Below are 24338 nucleotides of genomic sequence, written 5' to 3' on the forward strand. Positions count from 1 at the left end.
GCTTATTCTCCGTTCAGCCAGTTTGGGAGATGTGGTAGATACAACTTATTGAATAGAAAAGTAATGAAATGGGAGCACTTCGACTCCTCCCTCGCACACGCACGACCAATGTCTTCAACAATACAAATTCTTATTGAGGAGGAACGACGAACAATGCATGCACCTTCACGAATCGTGAGAGGGCACTGTACAGATTGTTCAGGTTTGTTTTGATTGGAGTCAAGTTCTTTCCCGCGTTTTCATATAAACAAGTTATTTTGATTTTGTTTTTTAATTCACAAAGAAACCTTGTCTTGGAAACTTTGAGAGTAATTTTTCCATATCCTAACGTAAACTTATTACTATTCCGTCTTTCTATTAGGCCACTCTCTTATAGGAAATAACAAATAGTACCTTATGTGATTAAAACAAGTAAATTACATCTGATTAAAATATTTTTTTTTTGGGGGGGGAGGGAGTACTCTTTTTCTCTTTTAATTGAGCATCCTGAAAGTTGTTAATTTATTAATTGATGTTACGATCTTTCTTACAGTCATGCCCCCTCCGCATCCCCTCTCTCTCTCTCTCTCTATCTCCTTCGTTCTCCCTCCCTCTCCCTCCCCCTCTCTTTATCTCTTCCTATCTCTCTCTCCATCTTTCTCTCTCTCTCTCTCTCTCTCTCTCTCTCTCTCTCTCTCTTTCCCTCTTTCCCTCTTGTCCCTCTCTTGGTCTCTTTTCCCTATATGCCTATTATACTCAAATATGTTTTCTACATTTGTCACATGCATACACAAAACTTGTGAGAAATGCTTTAACAACAACAAAAATTACAAAATAGTTTTCATACTTTTTACAATTTCACTCATTTTATTTAAACAAAAATAGGTAGGCCTTTATGACTAAGAGCAAAATTGAACAGAGCAGGTTATTGTGAATAATAGCGCAGGAACGGAACAGAACAGATTGTAATTTATTCAGTAATATAGATTGAGTAAACAATCAAAAATCATATAGAGCACTAAGGCAATGACTTTCATTAAAGAGGCATGGTTGTAATGAAAAAAAAATAATATTCTGCATTTATATAGCGCATAATTAATAGACGGTGTTTTGAAGCGCTAGGTCATCGGATTCGGATTTGCCGCACTCAATGTACACTGTATTCACATTCTCCACTCCCTAGGGAGCATAACAGCCAGGCGCCATTTTACAAACGCTCACAATGCTGAACAAACTATAACGAATTTAGCATCATACCAGGTATCCATTCAACACCAGGGAGGAGAGTGGCAATTTAAAGTTTAACGTTTTGCCAAAGTACGTTATTCGAACAATTTCTTGCTTATGCGATTTGTAAAACAAAAATGAAGTTTTAATAGAAAAATATATGATTGTCATAAGCGCCTTCAATGTAGGATATCTGCATCAACGTTAGTTTAAATGAACCTCCGAAAGTTTTTTTAAAGTGAAGAAATTCACTTTTAAAGATCATTTCAGACTGATTAAAACAAAGGGGGAGACACGATTATAGGGTTGAACAGAAATACCCCGAGATGTTATTTATCTCGGAAAAAGTTTTCATTAGAAACTGATTATCGTTTTGGTTACGGCCTACCAAGTTACATTATTAATAATTGAATCTTAACCAACGTCCATGTTCTTGGACAACATGCATTGATTTGAGGAATGCTTATAAGGTAGGCCCATTTTATTTGAATACTTTAGAGTCGTGTTAACAGTCTGAAATTCAGAATAAAGCCTCAGTATAATCTTAATCGGACCGTTAGAGGTGATGTGGTCCAGTGGATAATTCTCCGGACTGTGATCCACAATGTACGGGGTTCGGGGTTCGAATCCCTGCCACAGCATTAACGTCTTTTGGCAAAACGTTTGCCACACTCAACCCAGGTGAGGTAAATGGGTACCTGGTGGAATTATTCCTTGAAAATGTACTGTGCACTGATGACGGCTGCCGGAGCTAAAGCTAGGGTAATAATTTCCAAAGCTCTTTGGAAGCGCATAGGGACGTTATAATGTCATATGCGCTAAACAAGAACGGAACATTATAATTATTATTTTTAAATCACAACACTGTTTGGCTCAATGTATATATACTTATCTTCATGTCATTCTTTTGTATCATAACTTAACATGAAAGCAACTTGTTTATGTAATTTATTTGGTAAATGGTCTCCTGTTCTACTACGTCCTTGGTCGTGACTAGCTGGCTGGAATGCTCCCCAGGGAGTGGAGAATGTGCATACATTGTGTGCGGGTAAGCCTTGAATCCGATGACCGGGGTAATAGTATATATATCTGTAAGGCGCAGTTGATAGGGCCTTCCTGAAAAAGCGCCATATAAGAAATAATAATTATTATTATTATTATTACACGGGATAGTTACAATATTGTAATATTTGGATTTATATAGCGCCTTTTCCAGAAGATAAGGTTAGTAACCCATTAGTAAAGCTTTGAATGGTTGTCTTTTATACGATATCTAAATCATTTTTCATCATTGAAATTAGAATCACAGTGTCAACCCTGCAGACGCTCAAACAGGAGACCCCTAGAAAGAAAAAAAACTTATTCTCACCATGAAATTCAAAACATAAAAGCCATTATTGTATGCCAAGAAAACAATTTGTTATCAAAATTGACCTCAGTGTCAAATAAAATGATTGCATAATTATTATTGAGCTAAAGGTGCACATCATATGAAAAACATGAATGTCAAATACAAAGTTCCTTGTAAATTTTGAAAGGAAATTCGTTTTCATGATTTGCAAAGTTTTGCAAAGATTGGCAGTTAGATTTTGAAGCCAGAGTCCGTCATCAATCATCTGTTGTTGAACACTCGTCCGAGATTTGGGGTAGATGGGTCCGAATCTCTTCTCTTTCCATGTCGTTCCATTTCCCCTGTGATATAAAGAAAAGGGACTTATAATTATTAAAGGTATTCATGCGTGGGTATCTAGACGTTCGTGAAATAGGCAACTTGGCGACCACGACATGGGTCACTACATAACCCGTGCGTTTGTCCATGTGCTGCCCTCTATTATACCCACGCATGAGCAACTTTAGATGAAACGGTTAACAACTAAATTGTGCATACTCATAACTCATTGCGGGCTAGAGGACCCCCAGAGGATATCAAATATGGCTGATAAAATGTAATGGTGAACAAATTAATTGCACATGTTCGTTTACAGGTACAATTCTGTCTCGTGCTGGATAATCAACTTTTCGATTTCAAAACAGCCTTTCATAAGTTTATGTAATATCATTATTCCAAAAGTCCGAATTTGTTTAAATGCAAATGACTTCAAAATAAGGTGATCCTGTGACACTTCCTCCGGACTAATTTTTATTCTCAAAGACAAGATTTGAAATGTAACTTTGTAGACGGCTAACTTACTGTAAACGGAACGCCAGCTGGTCGAAAGCAGTCCATATCGACGTTGGTTTGGTGGACGATCTCCTGCCAGACCTTCTTGGTCTCTCCCGTCCACTCAAGCCTTTGGAATCCGTCTATGATCTCCTCATCGGACAGGTCGTCGGCAACGTCTTCTTCGTGCCTGAGAGAGAGAGAGAGAGGGGGAGATAGAGGGAGGGAAAGAGATGAGGGATAACAAGTGAGAAAAAGAGGAGGAGGAAAGCAGGAGGGATAAAACAAACAAAAAGAGTACTTCAAGGGTCTTTATAGAGGTGTGCTTTTTCGCCACTCTCTCTCTCTCTCTCTCTCTTCCTTCTTAGTTTTTTTTCATCTTCTACTTCTTCTTCTTCTACATTTTCTTCTTCTTCTTCTTTATAGAGGTATGCCTTTTCGCCTCTCTCTCTCTCTCTCTCTCTCTCTCTCTCTCTCTTCCTTCTTTTCCTTCTTCTTTTTTTTTCTTCTTCTTCTTCTTCTTCTTCTTCTTCATTTTCTTCTTCTTCTTCTTCTTCTTCTTCTTCATTTTCTTCTTCTTCTTCTTTATAGAGGTATGCCTTTTCGCCCCTCTCTCTCTCTCTCTCTCTCTCTTCCTTCTTTTCCTTCTTTTTTTTTTTCTTCTTCTTCTTCTTCATCTTATTCTTCTTCTTCTTCTTCTTTATTCCTCACTCTTTCTCTCTTTCTCTTTCATCTCTCGTTTTACAGTTTAAGACATCGAACACTAAACAATTCCACAGTTCCAGAAATGTTTTGATGTTTAAAGGAAATAGCTTGCTTGCATTTACTGTAATTTTGTCTTCCCAATTTAATTCTGTATAACCATGCATCTACTTCTTTTTCTTTCATCATTACCTAGGATCATGATAAAAGAGAACTTAGAGACGATTCCATGTCAGATGATCTTTAATGTCTTCCACTTGATATCAGAGAACTTTAAGATTAAGGTTTCCATCCATTAAGTCGATTGTCAGAATCTGGCAATGCGTGTCAGAAAGTGTTCTTCGTTCTGCTTGCATTGTCTTTAGACTTTGGTATATAACTTTCTGTTTATCTGAAGCATTTTCCCTCCTAATTTTTCGGTTGACCTGGCCCCGTCTTATAAAAAGTTGTGACTGATCAGAATCAATCGCGCAAGTCCTCTAATAAGTCCCAATATTGCAGTCTCCTATCTCTTATGTACATAGCTGTAATTAAAAAATCACAACTGTTATTTTCAGTTGACCTGCATGGTTTATGGACATCGGGTCACATTATGTTGTGTATACTTCACGTACCCGTTTGCCCAGTAGAAGAAGTTTCTGAGGATCCTTTTGGAGATGGTGCTTTTACAGACTTCCAGCGGGGAGCGTGGATAATAGTGAACGTAGTTTACACACATCTCATCCGTGATACTAAAACCACCCTAGAAAGTGAAAAATAGATAAATGACATCTCATCAATGATACCTCAAACTCCCTAGAATAAAAAAGAAAAAATCATTCAAATCAAACATATAGAGCAGATAGGGCGTTAAATACACTACTGCCTATAAAGTTGGAATAATATTGTTCTTACCTCTTTTCATGAAATGATTTTGACAATATGATTTACCCTTGATACATACAGTTTATAACTTCTTACATTGATTATTGATCAATCTAGTGAGTCATAGAGATTGATCAATAAGGTTTTGAGGAGCTATAAAATTTGCTTACTTCCTATGCCAAAGTGGTGAAGATTATTACTTACACGATGATGCAAAAGATAGAAAGAAGACTACCTATAAATTGAAAACTTGTATTGAAGTAACTTAATGATATCTGAAATCCCAGTGTGGATATGTATTATTAATCTGAATTATAAATACATTTATTTACTTAATATTTGCATAATGATCTACAAGTATGTGTTGATCAATGCTGCCTTGTTGACTATAACTGTCAGTATGATTTACGCTTACCATCGTCACGTTATCTTTGTCACTCGTGTCGTATCGGCAAGAGGTTACTAGAGTGTCACCCTAGAAAAAAAGAAAAGGAGAGAGAGAGGGAGAGAGGGGGCGGGAATAATAAACGAATGAATAAACGAAAAAATGATGGAAAATTTTACGACATTAAACTTCGGTTAAATATATTATAGGGGAAGCCCACCCTGATATTAAGTTGGTTTTAATAGAAGCACAGAAATAAGAGGAACAGGTCAGTGAAAGTCTGAGCAAAACCCAATTGAAAATTAGAAAATCATTTATTGTTGAAGGTGCGATTAATCAAACACAAATTGACAACTCTGTGACGTATCTTGTGAGCTCTGCTCCCACTTGCCCTGTACTAAACAACTTCAAAAATGTATATTGATTAAATTTTAAGTCATACATTAAGCCTAGATATTAGTATTGCAAATATATTTGTATACAACCCTTGTATGAAACAATTCTATTCCGTCATCAATAACTAAGAAAATGATAGTTTATAAAATTTTCTGTACAGAGGAAAAATTACTGTTTTGCTTGTATGTTAAAAGTTACACCACAGAAATACTTACTGGCAAGATATGAACTGGTTTTGGTAACATTCGGATTTCCTGCGAAAGGAACAATGCAAATTAAGTTAAATACAAGAGAAATCGAGTGTCTTTCAAAATGAATGAAAATACTACTTCATCGCTCTACTACGATTTTGCTTTGTGTTTTTGTTTGTTCAGAAAATATTGTAGTCCTTTGATAAACCTCCTAGATTAATTGTCAGTTTACCTTTTTAAAAACTTTTTGAAAGGCATCTGGAAATTAATTTTTGGAGAAGTATAAAATATTGTCTGAAGCTGATAGAAAATATTGCAATTTTTCAGGTTAAAGTGAAAAAATAGTATTCTACATTTTCTTATTAAAATAACAAAGTACCAAGTATTGATCATTGTGGGACACCACACTCTATAGATAATGAATCCTATTTAGCTTACATTATGACTCAGTCAAACCATATCTAAAAAAACATCTCCACAATATAACCATCATCAATGTCAAACTCGACATCATCGTCGTCATCATCATCAAAATCATTGCCGTCATTATTACTTTCTTATAGCATCTTACCTGGAAGTCCGAGCTAAAATGATCGTCTCTATTAAGCTCAGGTTGTTCTATCCCGTCTCGGACATGTTTGGTCCAAACCGCCGTGCCTGTCAAATGGGTGTGCAGCTGGGATGCAAACGCTTTAATACCCCGTCGCGGCAAACCCTGACAGGAAATTCGGAAAAGAGAATAGTTCGAAAAATAATAGTTCATCCTTCAATTAGCATACAATACGGGAAACATAATTGGCAGTTGAAAACTTTGTAATGAATGATGTAAGAAATAGAAATACCATTTTGATAGAAATTAATGCATTTATTGACACGTGACTTAATCGTCCCGATGTATTGTATTTCAAAATAACCCCGGAGAACTATCCCGAGAAAAATCAAAGACCACACGTTGGAGAGCTCACATTCTAATAAACAATTCAGTAGTTTATCTGGGAATAATTTGAGTTATTTTGAAGCGACAGTTTCTTTGGGGTTAGTCGTGTCAGTGGCTAAGTTGTCCTAGGGAGGGATTTTTCTTAGGGGAACTCTCTTGGGTGTTGTCCGGGGCAATAGTTCCCCTGATTCGTCATCACAACGTAACGGAATCATATTTGACACCTGCATACGTCAAACAAATCTGCAAGATAAAACAATACTTCTGTCATATTGAGGCAATCGTTCATGCCATACACCTTTAAAATAACGGGAGCATAGAGTATTGTCTCGGTTTCTTAAAGCTAATCTTGAGCTCTGGCTTGGGGATCGTTTTTGAGAGAAAAGTGCTACGGTTTATTTTGGATTGTTTATCCTGCAGTAGATTGTTTGTTTGAACCAGAGAAATAAAAACAAATGCACAAAAACTTACTGGGTATCAGCTTCGATAAAAAAACATCACAAATTCCGTTTGCACATAGTGACCTGTGTTAAGCATAGGGTGTCGGGCCTGCATGACTTGTACTTACCTTGATTTCTTTATCTTTCTATGCTCATTACTCAGCCACTATACATTTTCTACCAAAATTGTTTGGCACATATCATTTATTGTAATCTTAAACATTCAGTGTAAGTTTCGTTGGATTCTGTGAGAATCTACTTTCTATATTTACAAGAACTTCAGTTTATCTTGAAGCATACCTTTCCTGTGCATCTTGGTAGACAGTGTCCGGTCAGAATGAATTCATCCATCTCTGGTGGTATCGAGAGCTTGGGGGTGTAGACTAGACCCAGCTCAATGATACCAGCGTCAAATGGTCTCAGGGTAGGTGTGTAGTAGAAGCGAAGACCGGAACTATCCACGATACCTGCCATGTTAAAAAATATTATTATTGTCATTGACCAGATACCCACATAATGAAAGATTTAGATATTCAAAGGCCTATATTTTTTGGCAATGTAGTATAAAATGTAAGGAATAATAATAAATCAAAATTGATTTTAGCAACTGTCCACCAAAAAAAGTATATTCTAATCTCAATTGAAACTTACAGTTGGCATAAACTTAATTATTTATAAGTTAATGAGCTCTTGCACTAATTATCGCTCATGTCAACACAGAAGCATTGTTATATGTGTCTACATTAAGTACAATGTAAAGGGCATTATAAAATGCAGACCATATAATATACTCATGTAGGTTCTTCTGCTATGTCTATACATATTAAATTTCATGACATTTAAATGTGAAAAATAGTGCAAAAAGTGTTATTTAAAAAAAAAAAATGATTTTTCTCTCCACTACTTTCTTATGGCAGACAAAAGAAAACGGTTGGCAATCATCTCCGATTGGAAAGGTGCCTATAAACCATGTGGCTTTGAATGAAAAATGAAAAACCACCCTTTACCTGATTGTTTTTAAGCACTTTTATGGGATGAACATTCCTAATGTAATATGAATGTCTCTTTGGACGTTAGTGAGCCTGCGTGTAGTTCTGAATTCAAGCAAAGAACAATTTAGTTGTTAACTATATACCTGCTTTTCTGGCCGGGTTGTTATAATGAATCTCTATCATGATGTAGCTTGATGTTGTTGGTCCTCCTATAGCAATGCCTGCCTCTTCAGGGTACACGAATGCCTGAAACGAACCAAAAAAAAAATGATTGAAATTGGTTGGGTGGTTGGTAGGTTTCTTTGCTTTACTTGACTTCTAAGAAAGCATGTGTATGCTTGTAAGTAAGCAACCATGGGACCGACAGCTTAAAGTCCTCTGCGAGGGAATTAGTCATGAGGATTAATGCTTTACCAACAGACACTAGCGCATCGATTTGGTTTCGAACCAGGGACCTCCTGATTACGAGACCACTGCTCTACCCCTGAGCCACCGCGCATCACTCTTAAAAGCCTGAATAGAACGTTTTTAATATGACACAATAATCTCCAACCTAATACTATTGAGCTAATACAGTCATGTTAATTCCGTCATAAATATCGAAGTTATATGTTAATGATTGTTTGTAATGGTGCGTGTATGTGTATGTGGGTGAGTTTGAATAAATCTCCCTTTTCCTCCGTCTTCCCCCATATTCATGTTATTCAATTTTGGTTTTTCCGTCCGCATTATATTCCTGCTCCTCTAATTCCTCTTTGTATTATCAGCTTATCAGTTTTCATGGCCAAAACCATCATCATTATCGTCATTATCAAAGTCAACGATGTCAATGACATCATCATCACCACCACCACCACCGTCACCACCACAACCACCACCACCAATATCATCAAAACCACCACACCAACACCACCATCACCGGTCCAACAATGTTAATTGATATATCAGATCAACCCTATCTATATACCAACCTCTGCCCCCATGGCCCAAGCGCCAATGACCTGGCTACACGCCAAACTGGAAGACCCGGCCGGACGATCATCACAGGGACCCTGGTAGAGAGATACTTCGACATCGGGATCGACGTCACAATGGTAGACCTCGATGTGATGAACGAGATCCTCGTTGCCTTCCGTTACCTCTACCTCATACTAAAACGAAAAAGGTTGAGAACTTATATTTAAATCCCATTCATTTTAGTCATTAGCGGGAGTTACAGTCAGCCAAATTCTGTTTTGCAGAAAGGACCTCGGACGACATTATATCCGTATGTCTAGCATGATACCTAGACGTTGTTTTATTTAACCACAGATGTCTTGATGATAAAAATCACCATTCAAAAAATGACATTTGCGCTGCTGTGTTCGCTGTGTTCGCTGTGTTCGCTGTGTTCGCTGCTAATGTTGATCTTGATTATTATCAGTTGCCAATAGAAATGGAAATGGTTTCGTCATTTGTAATAAACATGTTCAATAGAAATGCATAATAATGATTAATGGAAAGAGAGGAAAACACATGTAACTTTTGTATTTATTCAACTTGCAAATAGTTATTTCAACATCATAAATGAAAATATATTATCAGCCTACCTTTACGATGTGATGTTTTACTTCTGCATCGGGAAACTTTGAAACTTTGCACCAATAAGTCGTATCATCATCAGGAACCGTGATCTAAATTAAAAGAAATGTTGCAATTTTCATTATGATGCAAACTGATACAAGCTAAATAAAAATCTTACCAAAGTAACGGTATATCTCTGCCATTCTCTGGAGAATAATGTTGGTGCAATTTTATGAGTGAATCTTCGTATAAATGAATGAACTTTGCGAATTTCCTACATATTGCTAATGGCAAATACTTTTCTTATCGCAATTATACACTTTAAAGAATTACTTAAAATGTGATGATGTTGATGATGATTACCAAACGGCATTGACAGAATATGTCAATATTCTATTTTGCAAAGCTAACAAAGTGTACAAACAGATCGGATGAAATAATTCAAAAGGATTGTCAAAACAATTATAAGCCTGGCCGAGATCAACAGCTATTCATGAGTATTCGCTCATAATTTGGTATATAAAATGACTGAAAATGACAAAACATCCGTGTTTTATAAAGATTTTTGTTTTAATTTGGGACTTACATCGTCGACCGTAACCTCAATGATCTTGGTATCAGATGGGAAGCTTGGAATTGGTCGCTCCGGCTTCAGGAGCGTTACCCTTCGTAGGGAGTGGTGGAGGGGTGCAACGGAGGACTCCACAGTGTCGTTCTGGGGCCAAGAACCAGGCCCGCGGAGAAAGAGGAGGTGCGTGGTACCCCTCTGAAAACAAATGAAGCAAAACAGGTGAAAATGATTAATTGATTCACAGAGCGATTAAACTTTGGTTTTGGGAAGTGTCTCCCTTCGGAGGGAGTGGTGGATAGGTGCAACGGGGGGGGGGGGGGGGACTTTATTACGCGGGGATAACAGCTACCATGCTGATTAAGAGGTGGCATGTGGATGTCCCACTGGAAAGAAATACATTTAGGAGGAAATCATTAATTGACGATAAAGACATTGGAAGGAATCGATACGGAGAAGGAGAGAGAGAGAGAGAGAGAGAGACAGAGACAGAGGGGTGAGGATGGGTGTAGTGAAAGAAGTGAGAGTGAGAGCAACAGGGAGGCAGAAAGTGAAAGAAATGAAAGAGAAGGAAAAGAAAAAAAGACTTCGACGTATAGATAGATAGATACATACATAGAAAGGTTAGATATAGATGGAGAGAAAGAGAGGATCAAAGAGTTTGAAGGAGTTTTAACTAATATCTCTAAAGGGTTGGCTATACATGGGTACGTTTTGTCATCATTTGCCGGACTTAGTTAATCCATGCATACGAGACTCATTTTCAAGGCAGACACCGTTGTCTACACTGTAGCTTTGCTAGCTATTTGATCCTCCATTCATGTTCATGATCATTCGTTGAATTATTTCATATATTACTATAGCAAATACGTTTTCATAAGCTTTTATCGCTTTCCATACAATAACCAATTTACATTTATGATAATAACAATATATAAAAACGCTTTTCTAATTATAAGCAAAAAGCTTCTGAGTTTTAAATTACACCTCAAAGCAAAATCGCTACAGACAGCGCAGACGAGGTCTGTGATCGACTGATTGTCGAATGAGGACAATCGCCTCAGGTATGACGTCGTTGTTCGTCGCATTCTTATTGCAATAAGAACGAAAGTCGACGTCGAATTGATATATACTGGACATCGATTGTATAGTGTACGTTGGTACAATGGCCCCAGGGGCCGGTTTCTCGAAACCATTGTAAGACTTTTAAAGTCCGTGGACATCCCATAGAAACGCGAGTTTATTCTATAACATGTTTCATAGGGATGTCCAAGAAGTTAGACTTATGACGGTCCAAGAAACGGCGCCTGGTGGCAGCGGTTCGTGCAGTCACGTGATTGCGTGGCAGATGTTAGCGTTGAAATAGTCCTCTTGGCAAATCCCCCAAAACAATTTTTTGCCAAATACCAGGGAGAGCGTGGATAGATATTGCTTTCTCAAAAGGTGGAACATCTTTAGCTTTACAATGACATTTTATAGCAATGATACGAAAAAGGGGATGATTATTCAGCTCATGCAAGTTTCATCGATAGAATCATTGGTAATCTTATTAAACCTGTGTAGTAAAATATTCTGACAGAATATGCAATGCAGCCTTTAGCCAATATGGAATGTAACCATAGAGTACTTTAAATCTTAAAATCCGTAATCGCAATATCCAATATGTTTTTTTTCTTTTAAAAGGGCCCTTTGGCATGTCCCGATGCAGACAAAGAGAGTTGGCTGAGAAATAAGAGCTACACTTCTGAGAAAATCCCGCCAGTGATGACCTCATTCACCTCCAATGACCTTAGGTTTTAGGCTAATGAGACCATAGCCCTAGAGCCATTTGAGTTGGCGGCACATTCATGTTTCAATTCACCCTAAAAAATCAATGTCCAATTTAAGTTGAAATACTGCTGCTATCGATTTGTTAATTCCATTTTCACGGATCGGCGAGGAACGATGAGGGGGAGAACGGGGGAAACTGTCAGACATCGGATACAAGAGTAAACGAGAAAAGGAGCATGAGAGCAAGAACAAGGAAGAGAGAGCAGGAGAATGAGGGGGAAAAAGACACTGATATGGAGCATAAGAGGAGAGAAAGTGAAAGAGAGAGAGAGGGGGGAATAAAGAAAGAGGATGCGACGAAAGAGAGACAACTACATTGGGGTGGTGGGGATCGGAGGCAGAGAGATGGAACGCAACAGTTCGGGAGAAAGGAAAGATAGATGAGGAGAAAGCGAAGCAGCATTATTATAACTGAGAGCACTCCGTGAAGATAAAGTGGCTCTAACGAATCAATTTAATTTGGACGGAGTAAGCCAACAGACAGATAAACTTACAATGGGTATGTAATGAAATCGCACGAACGCGCGCACGACGATGGACGAAAAGGAAAACCGGAACAAAGAAAGAAAAGCCCGCGTTGACAGTTAAAACAATCGCAGAAACTCATGACATTGATTGATTGACTGATTGACATTACCGTATTACCGGCATCAAATATCCGGTCAACCGCGTTTTCCCTCGAGTCGATATTTGACTGTAGAAAGATCCACCTGAAATGCCGACGGATTTTACTTTTAAATATCCCGTGGTACACGAGTGTGTGCAATTGGATCTTAGGTAAATCGACCATAGCTCGAAGCATAGGTCGGGAAAGTTCGTTGGACGCTCTCCGGGCTGCTAAATTCTGTCTTTCTGTAGACTTTTTTTAATGACTTTGTAAAGTTTGTAATTCATCAGTGTTAAATTTTGTTTTTTCATCAGTGTTAAATTAATGTGTTTATAGGGTTGTTATGTAGGTAATCAAGACTGTACATGGGTATTTTTACATTAACAAAGGGGTTTTTAAAACCATAATGCGATTCTTCTTTTAATTGACGGAAATGCTATTGTTTTGAGTTCATCTCCATGTGTGGTAAAGAAGAGACTGCGTATTGTTGCTGGTGGTCAATAAAGGATTCATTTTTTGCTTTACAAATCTGAATTATGTTTAGATAATTATGTCAAATAATGAGTCTGTATCCGCAGACAAGATAAAAATGGGGACCTTTCTCCCTCTAACTTTAGAGGGAAAGAAAATTGTTCTGGAAAGTCTTACGTGGAGAAATGATGTGGTTTAGTGGTTCATTCACTCAATCCAAGGGTTAAGGGTTCGAATCCCAGCCCGGCACCAAACTTCTTTTGACAAACATACATTTGCCATTCACCACTCAGGTGGAGCGAGGTGGAAATGGGTACCTGGCAATTTGTTTCGGTAATAATAATTGCAGGACCTTAAGGAAGAACAGCATTTAAGCTAAATGATCAAGGGTTCCAATTATGGGTTAACAATAATATTATTATCCCTTCGGCAGGAGAAGCGAAATACATCTTGGCATCCCAGCAAGGCATAGACACACTGCAAGTATTAACATTATCACGTCTGTTTTCGAAAAAGCAACGCAAGGGCGATTTCAATACCCTCTTATAATCTATGTCCCATAGAAATAATGTTCGGATTTTGTAATACATCATTATCATGTTCGCACATTTCAATAGGTTTATGCTTTTCCGAAGTGGTTGCAATCCTGATTATTACACTTTTTTATTTTCTGGGCCTTTTAATGGAAGTTTTTCGTTCATTGGTTCACTCATAAAATGATGCTGAATACGTCGCCGACATACGTGTTTACTGTGAAGAGACCCTACGGACTTTTAGATTTGCACGTCCACATAGTGGACTGCCACGTGTGACGTCCTTTTAATGTACTGGCAGTGCCTTAAAAGAACATAACATTGCCTCAAAAGGACGTCACACGTAGCAGTCCACTATATCGACGTGCAAATCTAAAAGTCCCTACTAGCAGCCCCTTGGCCTTGGGTTAGTCACTGGCTAGGGTTTCACAAAGTGACCGACATGTCACCCAAGGTTAATCAATATCTGACTCATGGCCAAGTTTCGAAGGATTTTAGGGCGAGAGTCTTAGCAAATTATAAAACAAAAATCCTATAATTAGAAAAAAGAAATAGCTTAAGGAAAGAACTTAGACTTGGCGTGTGAAGGAATTGGACAATGGGAAACAGCTAAGACATGAAAATGGTAGAAACATGAAGAGAAAGTGACAAAGAATAGGGTTTGGAATGTAAGTATAATGGATTAATTTGATATTCAGTGGTAATGCATTACAGTTTATATTAGTAGATTTTGATTATTGAGGAAAAGGCGGAGCTACTTCAATATTTCAGAACTGAGACAATATTCTCATCGAAAACGAGTCACAAATTTCTACGTTAAAACATGCAAGAATGATCTGCAAACATAGGAAAGTAGACCTATACCATTGTTCTTTCTCATAAACCATGGAACAATTACGTGGAGATACTCATAAAATTTGATCGTTTTACCGCTTGCCGGTGCGTAGTTATTAGTATGCATATTACACTCCAATCTAGGTGGTGGAGGGGTATAAGACATAGTGCCCTATATTTAAAAAAAGAAAATTCTCATGTCAGCCCTTTTTGGCACCTGTGTGCGGCCCTTCCAGTCAGCGAATCCTCCCTATCCATAGAAGGCTTATTCCTCGACGGATCCAGGGGGCAGAGGGGGCACATGAACTTAATTTAACCATTTTCGCATCTCGATCAGCCCTTCCACTTTTGATGCCTGTTTGCGGCCCCCTCCTGTTAGAAAGAATCCTTGATTCGCCTCTGTGCCTCTCCATTCATCCTTTAAACCAGGAAAGTTCTTCAAGTGAATATCCATCGCAGTAAGCAAACCTGTGTCGTATGTAATGAAAACCACACCACAGTAACATTTCAAACACATCTGTTGACCCTCTTCTATCCTTTCTATACTCCACGTATGCACGCGGCCTTTGCCCCTCGCGGCTTCCTTGTACAAACTCCATCGAACCGCATTCACAATCGATTAATCTTAAGTTACACGCTGTTTATTGCGAGGAAAACGTGGAAAGCATTAAGGGCATTTGCAATTCAATTTGAGTCTTTGGTTTATTGTGGATAAACGATAAAGGTATTTCTTTCTTGATAGACAGTTTAATGTCCTTCAACTTAACATGGCTTAACAGAACAATCTAACACTAGAACAATGTAGTTCTCGGGGGAGAACTTATTAAATAGAAAGAGAAGAAGAATCAGAAGGTTAAGGAGGAGAACGAAGGGAAATAGGGGGAAAATGAGAAGAAGTAAGAAAAAGAAGAAGAAGAGGAAGAAGATGAGAAAGAAAACATGACAGTGGCATCTTTTGGGTCCATCAACTGATAGCGGCACTGGTGTCATTGGGGCATGGACCTACCCGTATAAGTCCACCGATTGCTAGACGGTGTGGGTCATCTTCCTTTTGTTCTCATTTTGCTATTATTGCGAGGGGTTCGCCCCCTTAATAACTACGCCACTGACTTAGTCAGATATTATCTCTCATTTATGCAGACACGTAGCCAGAGTTCGATGTTTTTTTTTTGTTTTTTTTTGGGGGGGGGGGCACCTACATGACTTGTAATCAATCGAGGTAAACAAAAAGGGGTCTAAAAAATTTCAACCGATCTTAGAAATTTTAGGGGGGCACGTGCCCCCCCCCCCTCCCCCGTGGCTACGTGCCTGCATTTATGTACGTTTTGTGATCTTAATGAGATGTGAAGTAAGGAAATACATACCGGGGTGTGTTAACTTTGATCGAGAACAGTCAATTTAAATTACATAGATGTGGAATCGAGATGGGGCACCCCCCCCCCCCCCCACATACTTATTCTTCGGTACATCCGAAAGAGACTCTTATTCCCACTATTGAGTTTCATGATGTGCCCCATTTCCACGTCAAATGTTTCATGAACCTCGTTCTACACAAAATATCCCACTCATAGCCTCATTAATCATAACGAGTCGTTTTATCGGATCAATACCGCGGATATCTTGCCTCGCTTCGGTTAGCGTGCGAACCGTATCGCTTGCTACAGGTGTTTAATCTTTCGCGGTTTAACTAAATATCCTTTTCAATCGATGTCCGCTATCGGATTTGTGGACTCGCAGGGGTATGAATTCTAAAATAAATCATTGCTGGTAATGGCATTGATTTAGTTTTAATGTCAGCGTTAAGAGATTAGATTATAGCCGGAAAGACAAGTCGTGTCCACAGCTTTTTGTGAGAGAATTTCTCCGTGAGTAGTTGAACTATACACGATGCGATCTGTCTAAGGGCGCGTTCATGCTTGATTTTGAAGGCAGAATGAGCGATTTGTAACGCTCATCGTAAACGCTCATCGTAATCGCAGTTCCACGGTGCACTGTTCATGCTCACTTCTCCAGGCAATTCTCCTTGGGTGGCCTTCAGCTGGATTCGCAAATCTGTGTGCGCATGCTACGTAGACCCACTAGAGGTCAGTGCGTTGACCCCATTTAAACGCGTTTACAAATTGTAAACGCATCATTTTGTGAGTTTACGATCGGCGATCGTGATCGCCGTTTTTCGGTGATTCTACAAAAGTGAGCATGAACGCAATCGTGTTTTAAACTAAACGCGTAACAGATGCCTGATTCTGGCCGTCAAAATCAAGCATGAACGCGCCCTATATCGGCAGGATTTATTTCAATGTCTATGTGTTCCTTTAAGATCTTGGTGACTGAAATCATTAAGTTTGTTCATTCGGCAACTCAGGGACACCAACATTGTGACACACATTTCTTTCATTTAGCTTTGGTCATATATAATACACTCTATCACCACACGGTTGTTTTAATATGGCAATCTAATTTTGAAAGTAAGCTGCCTCGAGTGAAAGCAATAAAATTAAAAGATAATTAAAAGTGTGATTATGAAAATCGGTATCAATATGATTAATGCACCTTTGATTTCTTTCAAGACAAGTGATTCACTTCACATAAAAAAAAAAACACACACAATTTTTTAATGTTATCGTTTTCTTTAAAATTGTGCCAAACGGGTATATTTCCGTGGTTAGTCTACTTGAATAAGTGCTATCAACAAGACAGTTAGATAATAACCATCTCCAAAATGCTACGAGAAAGGACCAGCAAACATAACTTTATGTTGAAATGAAACGCACCTCAACTAAGTAGTCTTTATCATCGCATGTGTCGATCTGCCGTCCATACTCGATCACGAGTTCTTTCCTCTTCACACGGTGGTCATCTTCATCATCGCTAATGTCCTCGCCTAATGGTTGCCTTATCCAAGCGTTCCATAGCTTGTAATCCTGTTTGTCATCAACGGTTAGCACTCCATACTCATCTGTATAAGTGTCCTATAAGAAAGATATAATTTGATAAATATAAGACACACATATTTTTAGAATGAGGTTTCTTTCACAATGAAAAAAAAATGTTTTATTCGTCTGATTAGTAATAATATGCTTCCTGAACGATATATGCACGATGATAATAAAAGAGACGAGAGAGAGAAGAGAGAGAGAGAGAGAGAGAGAGAGAGAGAGAGAGAGAAAGAGAGAGAGAGAGAGGGGGGGGGAGAGGGGAGACATAAATGGAAAGAAAGTATAGGAAGAGACAGGGAGAGAAAGAGAGCTACTGAATCATATTAACTTACTTTTTTTAAATTAGAAGTCGTTTCCTCCTATCCTATGTCGCTATTTTATTTTTAAATCTAGATTCCATTTCTCACATCTATTTGCATCATGACGTCAAACTATTCTATTCCATCAAAGTTTTCTTTTTAACAAAACTATATGAATCATCTTCTTTTTCTGAAACCACACATCACCCACTCTCAGAAAATGTCATATGGATAAATCGTGAAAGGTCATCTGATTTGCACCCCAATCCCTGCTTCAAGTTTTGATTATGTTGTGGCTAAAAATGTACTCCAATATATTCCCTACCACTTAAGCAGACATGAAATTGTTAAAAATGAAGCGGGATAGTTTAATAATCGCTTGGAAATATTGATGTCTAAATATTATGAAATTAGGTCCGAAAAGAGCGGTTCGATAAAAATCTCTCGGGGAGAGTAGGGGTCAGAGTAATGCGCTGCTTTTTGTCCGGCATTTAATGAAGTTTTTAGGAAGCTTCGGGTGAAAATTGAGTTTTGAATCGCAACTATGCTCCGGGCTTGCAAGAGCAAATTGATGGCGTCGAGCCCCGAGCATTTGGAAACATGTTGTACGTGCATGGCTATATCATTTCGTGTACTTTAGAACTTTGAGAAGTGTTCTAGAGACTTTGTGCCATGTCAGAGGTGCATTTAGTCGGGCTTTTGGATGGGTTGGGTAGCTAGAGTCTGGTTGAAATCATTTAGGAAATCTCGCTGTGGGTATAATGCGGAGGGTCGGCCAAAAGTATAGGATGCGACTCAGCTGAGCCCCCCCGCCCCCCCCCCCCCCCCGTCCTCTCTCTCTCTCTCTCTCTCTCTCTCTCTCTCTCTCTCTCTCTCTCTCTCTCTCTGTCCGAATCATGATTGGAAGCGGGGGTGTCGAAAATATCGGGAGGGAGTAATACAAATATGAAGAAACTGTATCTTTTGATTCCACTACTTCATTTTCTGTTATACTATAAACCCTTTTTTTTAACGAAGTCTTGAACCTTGAACCTTGAACCTTGAACCTTGAAGAATTACTCTCCCAAAAGGGGGAACTAAATCCGACAGCCCAAGGTTGACTGAAAAGACAATTTCTTCGGTAAATGAAAAGGATGGTCTAAGTAAGCCTACAGGTCAGTATAGTGTGAGCTCAAACGGGTGACATGTTTGGCAAGGCCCTTGCCATGATTATACGTCGCCACTCAATTTTAGTTTAGCTTTATTTCGTAAATTATTCTCCATCAGTTCATTACGATCATTGCTATGTGTCTTACTGAATTTTTGTTTGTACTCGAAATCCAACTTGTTATTTATTTTGCAACGAATAAACTTATAATTCATCTAACTTTTCATCTCGAACAAATACAAATCAATTAAATACATGCAGATATACATAATTATAAATATAATAGGCATGTTGACGTTAACCCATCCCTCCAAAAAAAGCCTTTACCCCCCCCCCCCTAAATACATCTCGACAACAATAACAAAATAATTTACCGTGTAATATTAGACATTTGAAAGTGAAGGGGGCGTTAAAAAAAACTATAGTTGTGATATGCATAGCACAGATGAAATACAATACTGCTACTGCTTTTTCCCCCTAACATTCTGTACGCAAATGGCCTCCTATCATTTCCATTTCGCCCACCTCTCAGTTACACAATATTGCAATATTATTCGCACCTCTTTCTAAATTTTAATATCTGACTCCAAAAAAGAGATAATATCTCACATAACTGTGACAAGATAAGAAGATATCAATTGCCCAGGCATCAATATTTATTAAAGATAACTGCAGATGTATCAAATTTCCCTACAGTGAATATATATATCGGGTGTAGGCGTAAAAAGGCACCAACAGCGATCTTTGAATAGGCCTACAAAAGAAACGTGACACGTTTTGGTCACTTTTCAACCAACGGGCAGAATTGCAAATAAAATGATAATACGAACAATGACTGCGCGTATATAATTCAATGGTGAGACTCGGTTATTAATATAGTCAATGAGCAGGCCGAAAATCTAATAGACGATCACTGAATACTGCTGAATGGCAATCCTGGGATGTCAATATCTGTTATTGGTGAATTTTGTTAACGTTTTGATAAAATAGTGTCGCTCGAATGTGCTTGCGTGTGACCTGAATTTATCGTATGATATTGTCTATACAATTTGCATCAATAATGACAAACAAGAAAATTCCGAGGAGAAAAAATGGACCGCCATCATCATGAAAATGGGAAACAAAAATATTGCAGATAACAAAATTAATGCATTTATATGAGTGTTCTACCACCAGACCTAAGTCAATAATTCACATTTAATGTAAATAGTGATTTTTCATTTTTCAGATTTACATCTCTCGAAATCTAAGGGGAAAAGGGGGGGGGGGTGGTAAGTTATGAGATCTTACTGCTTAATACAAAAATATATCAAATTTATTCAGTCAAAACAAAATCTATAAAATACTTCAAGGGTTTGTTCTATCTCAAAAAATAAAATACACCTATTTCTTATATAAAATGCAATATTTATATTCTAAAATAGCCAGAAGTTGGCGCTAGGATATTCGTCAACGGCATAGGTGATAATAAAAGCCCCCCCCCCCCCGATTTCGTTGAAGGCTGACGTCTTGCCCGAACACCAAGAAGCGGTACTAGGGGGTAGGGTGGGAACTGAAGCATCTCTCCCCTGCAAAAGAAAGGTGGTTTTTCGAGGCACAAGCCATGTTCAAGAACCTCAAAGCGCACCCACTAGCCGCAGCTCCCCAACCTCCACCTCCACAAACATTAATGTAGAATTGATCCTGCGTATACCGACTCTCCAGTTTCTAGATTTTTACGCAGCGCCAGCTCTCTTGAATGATTTAATTAATAGGTTATTATCATTATTGACGTGGAAAAAAACATAACCATATAACACCTCTCTCAATGTTTTAGACAGATAAAGATGTGGGTAACTACACGAACGATGTCCACATAATGATTACGTGTAACAATTTTTTAAAATCTGTTTCTCTGTATCTATCTTTCGTTCCCTATCTTCATGTGGTTCTGCCAATCTGTCTCTTTTCCTTTCTCAATCTTTCTCTTTTCCCCTTCTTTCTTTCTGTCTGTCTCTCTTTCACTTTATCTATAGTTTCCTCCCCGTGTCTCTCTCTCCCTCTCTTTCTCTCTCTCTCTCTCTCTCTCTCTCTCTCTCTCTCTCAGTCTCTCGAAATCCCTTTCTTATATCTCCGATCACAACCGACTTCAAGCACTGATTTTATTTCCAATGACAATGACATGCCCTATCTACTTCCATACAGAGTGGCATGCAGCATCCACTATAATTATGATAAAACATCGCCAGGCAATGTCTAAGGGCCTTGTTAGTTTACCGATTTCTAATTCACTCGAAAGCTTCGGGCTCTTGCAATCACAATTACACCGCCTACGGCCTAACAAGATCAGTCAAAAATAGTTTGCATTGGTTATTAAGGTACACGGCGTGAATTGGCCATCACAGAGTGATCAATTACATAATATTAATCACTTTTGTCAACCATAAAGGTTATATGTAGGTGTTGTACTCTCTTTCATTTTTCAAAAGTACACGTGCAACTGACGTCATCTTGGCATTGTTTATGTATTGACTGCTGTCAAAGCTGGTGGGTACACCCTAATTTAGAATAATGATGTTGTTTTGGTGGTGGTGATTACATTGGTAATGGTTCTGATGGTGGTAATGTTGGTGATGGTGTTGCTTGTTGTTGTAGTTGATGTGGTAAGGTATTGATGGTGGTGGTAATGTTGCGTTGGTGATATAGTAGTAGTATTCATAGTAGGCCTACTTATAGCAGTAGTACTTATTGAAATGTAGAAATCATGCGAAGCTAATAAAATGGTATACATCTACAATGTAAAACCCCGCGGGAGATGCTGCTTAATCTTAATATTTAATCAGCGAGTTGTATCCATTGCTGACAAAACGTCGACCAAAAACTGACAGAAGGTGATCATATTCCCTTCTTCGTCATTTATTTACCTAATCATCCCTGAAAAATATATATGAGCCTAATTGAATCCACTGATGCTGATATTAAAAGAAAGCATATACAAATATGTACAATTGAATAAAATACATTTAAACAAAATAAGCAAGGAGTCAGAAAATCAGAAATATTACTTCACTATCTAGCATAGAAACAATTGTATAAAATGCTTTTTCTATCATTTTTTCTACAAAATTTAATGTGAGAAATTATTTAAGTTTATGACTTACCAAAATGGTGACTTCGCCATTGGACCCCCTGATAAACGTCACCATATCGGCACCAGTAGATGCACCATAGGGCGACATCCCCACCGCCAGCCATTCGCGGCCTGCCCGAGAAAGCGCGGGAAAATTTTCACTCCTGCTCCCTGCATCGTCTGCTGTGACATCGTCGAACAACGGTACGCTGAGCATGTACCGAAGCAACGACGTCGTGTAATCGACGGACCATTTTAGATGGGCGAGTTCGTCGATCTCCTCGTATGGTGTTACGAAGCTGGTTTCGTAGTGGTAGTCGTGGACGACGTCATGTTCGGGCTCCTCGGGGAGGATGGGGAGCGCGTTGATGGAGGAGAGGGCTTGTAAGAACAGGAGAATATGCGTTGCAGTCACAATGCATTTCTTGTTCATTTTCCTAACAAAATTAGCACCAGACGTTCTTTTCTTCTTCTTCTCTATAGTTTTGAAGATTTTGAACACCGATGAAAGCAAATCAAATAACGCAACTTTTCGAATCCAAAGATCTAACTACCTTTTAAATATTAAGATTTTTAAAATAATATCTGCTGTCCAATAATAAGCCCTATGACGAAAAACTAGAACGAAAATATCTTCATCGACGCGAATAATTTTGTTCTATCTTCTTTAAGGTCGACTTCGCGTCGTCGGAGCTTGAAGAGAATGCTTGTCTGATGCTCTTCAAAAATCATGGAGTTGTATTATTGTCCCTCGAGTGGCCTTAATAAGCATTTTCCCAGCTACATGCAGTCTCTCATGGAAGAATTAAATGCAATCAAAACGACGTTGTTCATTGAGAGTGTATTGATGGAGGCAAGGTTGACATTACTCATGAATATTCATGAGATGTGCAGCTGTGTCGTCGACCGATATTAAACCAATCGTGACCATTCTCGAGGGAGTAGGGGAGGGGTCAAGAAAAGACGTAGTATGACGTCAGAATCATGGCAATTTATACTGATTTCTCTTGCCCTTTCCACGGTATTAATCGGTACCCTCTTCACTCGGCGTAAAAAATAGAATAAAATAAATTTGGTAGACTTTATATTAAACAACATTTAATGATTTTAATAGAAACTCTACCTAATTGATGTGAAAAACAATCTCTTCAAATTTGTAGTGAGCTACTTCTTTTGAAAGCATCAATAATAGAGTAAATTGTTTCAAGCTCTTCAAAAAAAAACTATCATTAAGACTGGCCACTGTGAAATTGGTATTTATAAACCACCTCAAATATGTTTGCGGGATATTATCTAAGTGGCTGAAATCATAAAAACTATAAATCGCAATTGTCTATATTGTTGTTGATATAGGCCTATTTCATTATAATGTCACATTTTTTACATCCAGATTTTTAGACTGTATCTTTTAAAACATATTCTGGGAATTGGCAGGACAATCGTTAAAACCCGACTAAACCATAACATGATCATACCTTTAACATTTGATATTACGGAAAGATTAAACGATGGGTATCTCGTAATATTGACTTAGCTTCATGTTTCAAAAATAAAATGATGTCCATCGTGCTATTCTATCTAATTGGCAAAGTAGAATTTGGACAGATATAGAATTACATGGAATAATGAGTTGACTAACTGCTATCGGGGGAATACAATGATAAGGGGCGCATTCCAGACCCCCTCCCACCCCATTCTGAAGATTTTTTTTCTCGTTTTTTCTCGTTCTGTTTTTTGCATTTTGAAAGTTGAATTTAGCAATTGGCATATTCTGCGTTTCTTCTCTTTAAAGGTAAAGACCAGTAATGGTCATGCGATTGCATTGTGAAAGAAACGTTGTGGAATCGATCAGAAAAGGTTGATCATCTAGCATCTAGCATCTGCAAGGTTCTGGAATCATCAAAATGATAAGAAATTTGGCCCATTCTTCGTAAAGTTACAAGCACTATACACAGAAAGATGTATATGGGACTACCCTATATCTCTCACAGACCATGAGAGAAACAAATTTACCAAATATATGAATTAGTAGGCGGTTTCCCGGCAATTTTTTTATCATCATGTATTAGTCAAAACATATTCTTTCACATGATTGGTAATGAGAGCTTCCATTTCATTTTTTGAAATTGGGGCGTTTCCAATACTGGTCTTTACCTTTAAGATAAAA

At 38.2% G+C, this 24338-nt stretch overlaps 1 protein-coding gene across 1 annotated transcript; it reads right to left on the reverse strand.

Moving 5' to 3' along the window:
- Positions 1 to 2372: 2372 nt before the first annotated feature.
- Positions 2373 to 22926, reverse strand: LOC752850 (dopamine beta-hydroxylase). The gene is made up of 13 exons (XM_030998020.1): positions 22203 to 22926; positions 17452 to 17649; positions 10424 to 10603; positions 9864 to 9947; positions 9246 to 9425; positions 8418 to 8520; positions 7583 to 7749; positions 6477 to 6620; positions 5930 to 5968; positions 5349 to 5408; positions 4684 to 4811; positions 3398 to 3557; positions 2373 to 2898 (listed from the first exon to the last, which is right to left on the reverse strand). Exons 1-13 carry the CDS (start codon positions 22602 to 22604, stop codon positions 2815 to 2817), a joined length of 1929 nt encoding a protein of 642 aa, XP_030853880.1. The 5' UTR covers positions 22605 to 22926; the 3' UTR covers positions 2373 to 2814.
- Between the last annotated feature and the right edge of the window lie 1412 nt (positions 22927 to 24338).

The sequence above is a fragment of the Strongylocentrotus purpuratus genome, unplaced genomic scaffold, assembly GCF_000002235.5.
Source record: "Strongylocentrotus purpuratus isolate Spur 01 unplaced genomic scaffold, Spur_5.0 spur5_scaffold_4, whole genome shotgun sequence".
In the NCBI taxonomy this organism is placed as follows: domain Eukaryota; kingdom Metazoa; phylum Echinodermata; class Echinoidea; order Camarodonta; family Strongylocentrotidae; genus Strongylocentrotus; species Strongylocentrotus purpuratus.

Coding starts and splice junctions, on each gene's coding strand:
- LOC752850 (XM_030998020.1), bottom strand. CDS start 22,604: ATGAACAAGAAATGCATTGTGACTGCAACGCATATTCTCCTGTTCTTA. Junction 8,521..9,245: donor CTTGGGCCATGGGGGCAGAG/GTTGGTATATAG, acceptor GGTTCGTTTCAG/GCATTCGTGTACCCTGAAGA. Junction 5,409..5,929: donor AACCAGTTCATATCTTGCCA/GTAAGTATTTCT, acceptor CTTTTTTTCTAG/GGTGACACTCTAGTAACCTC.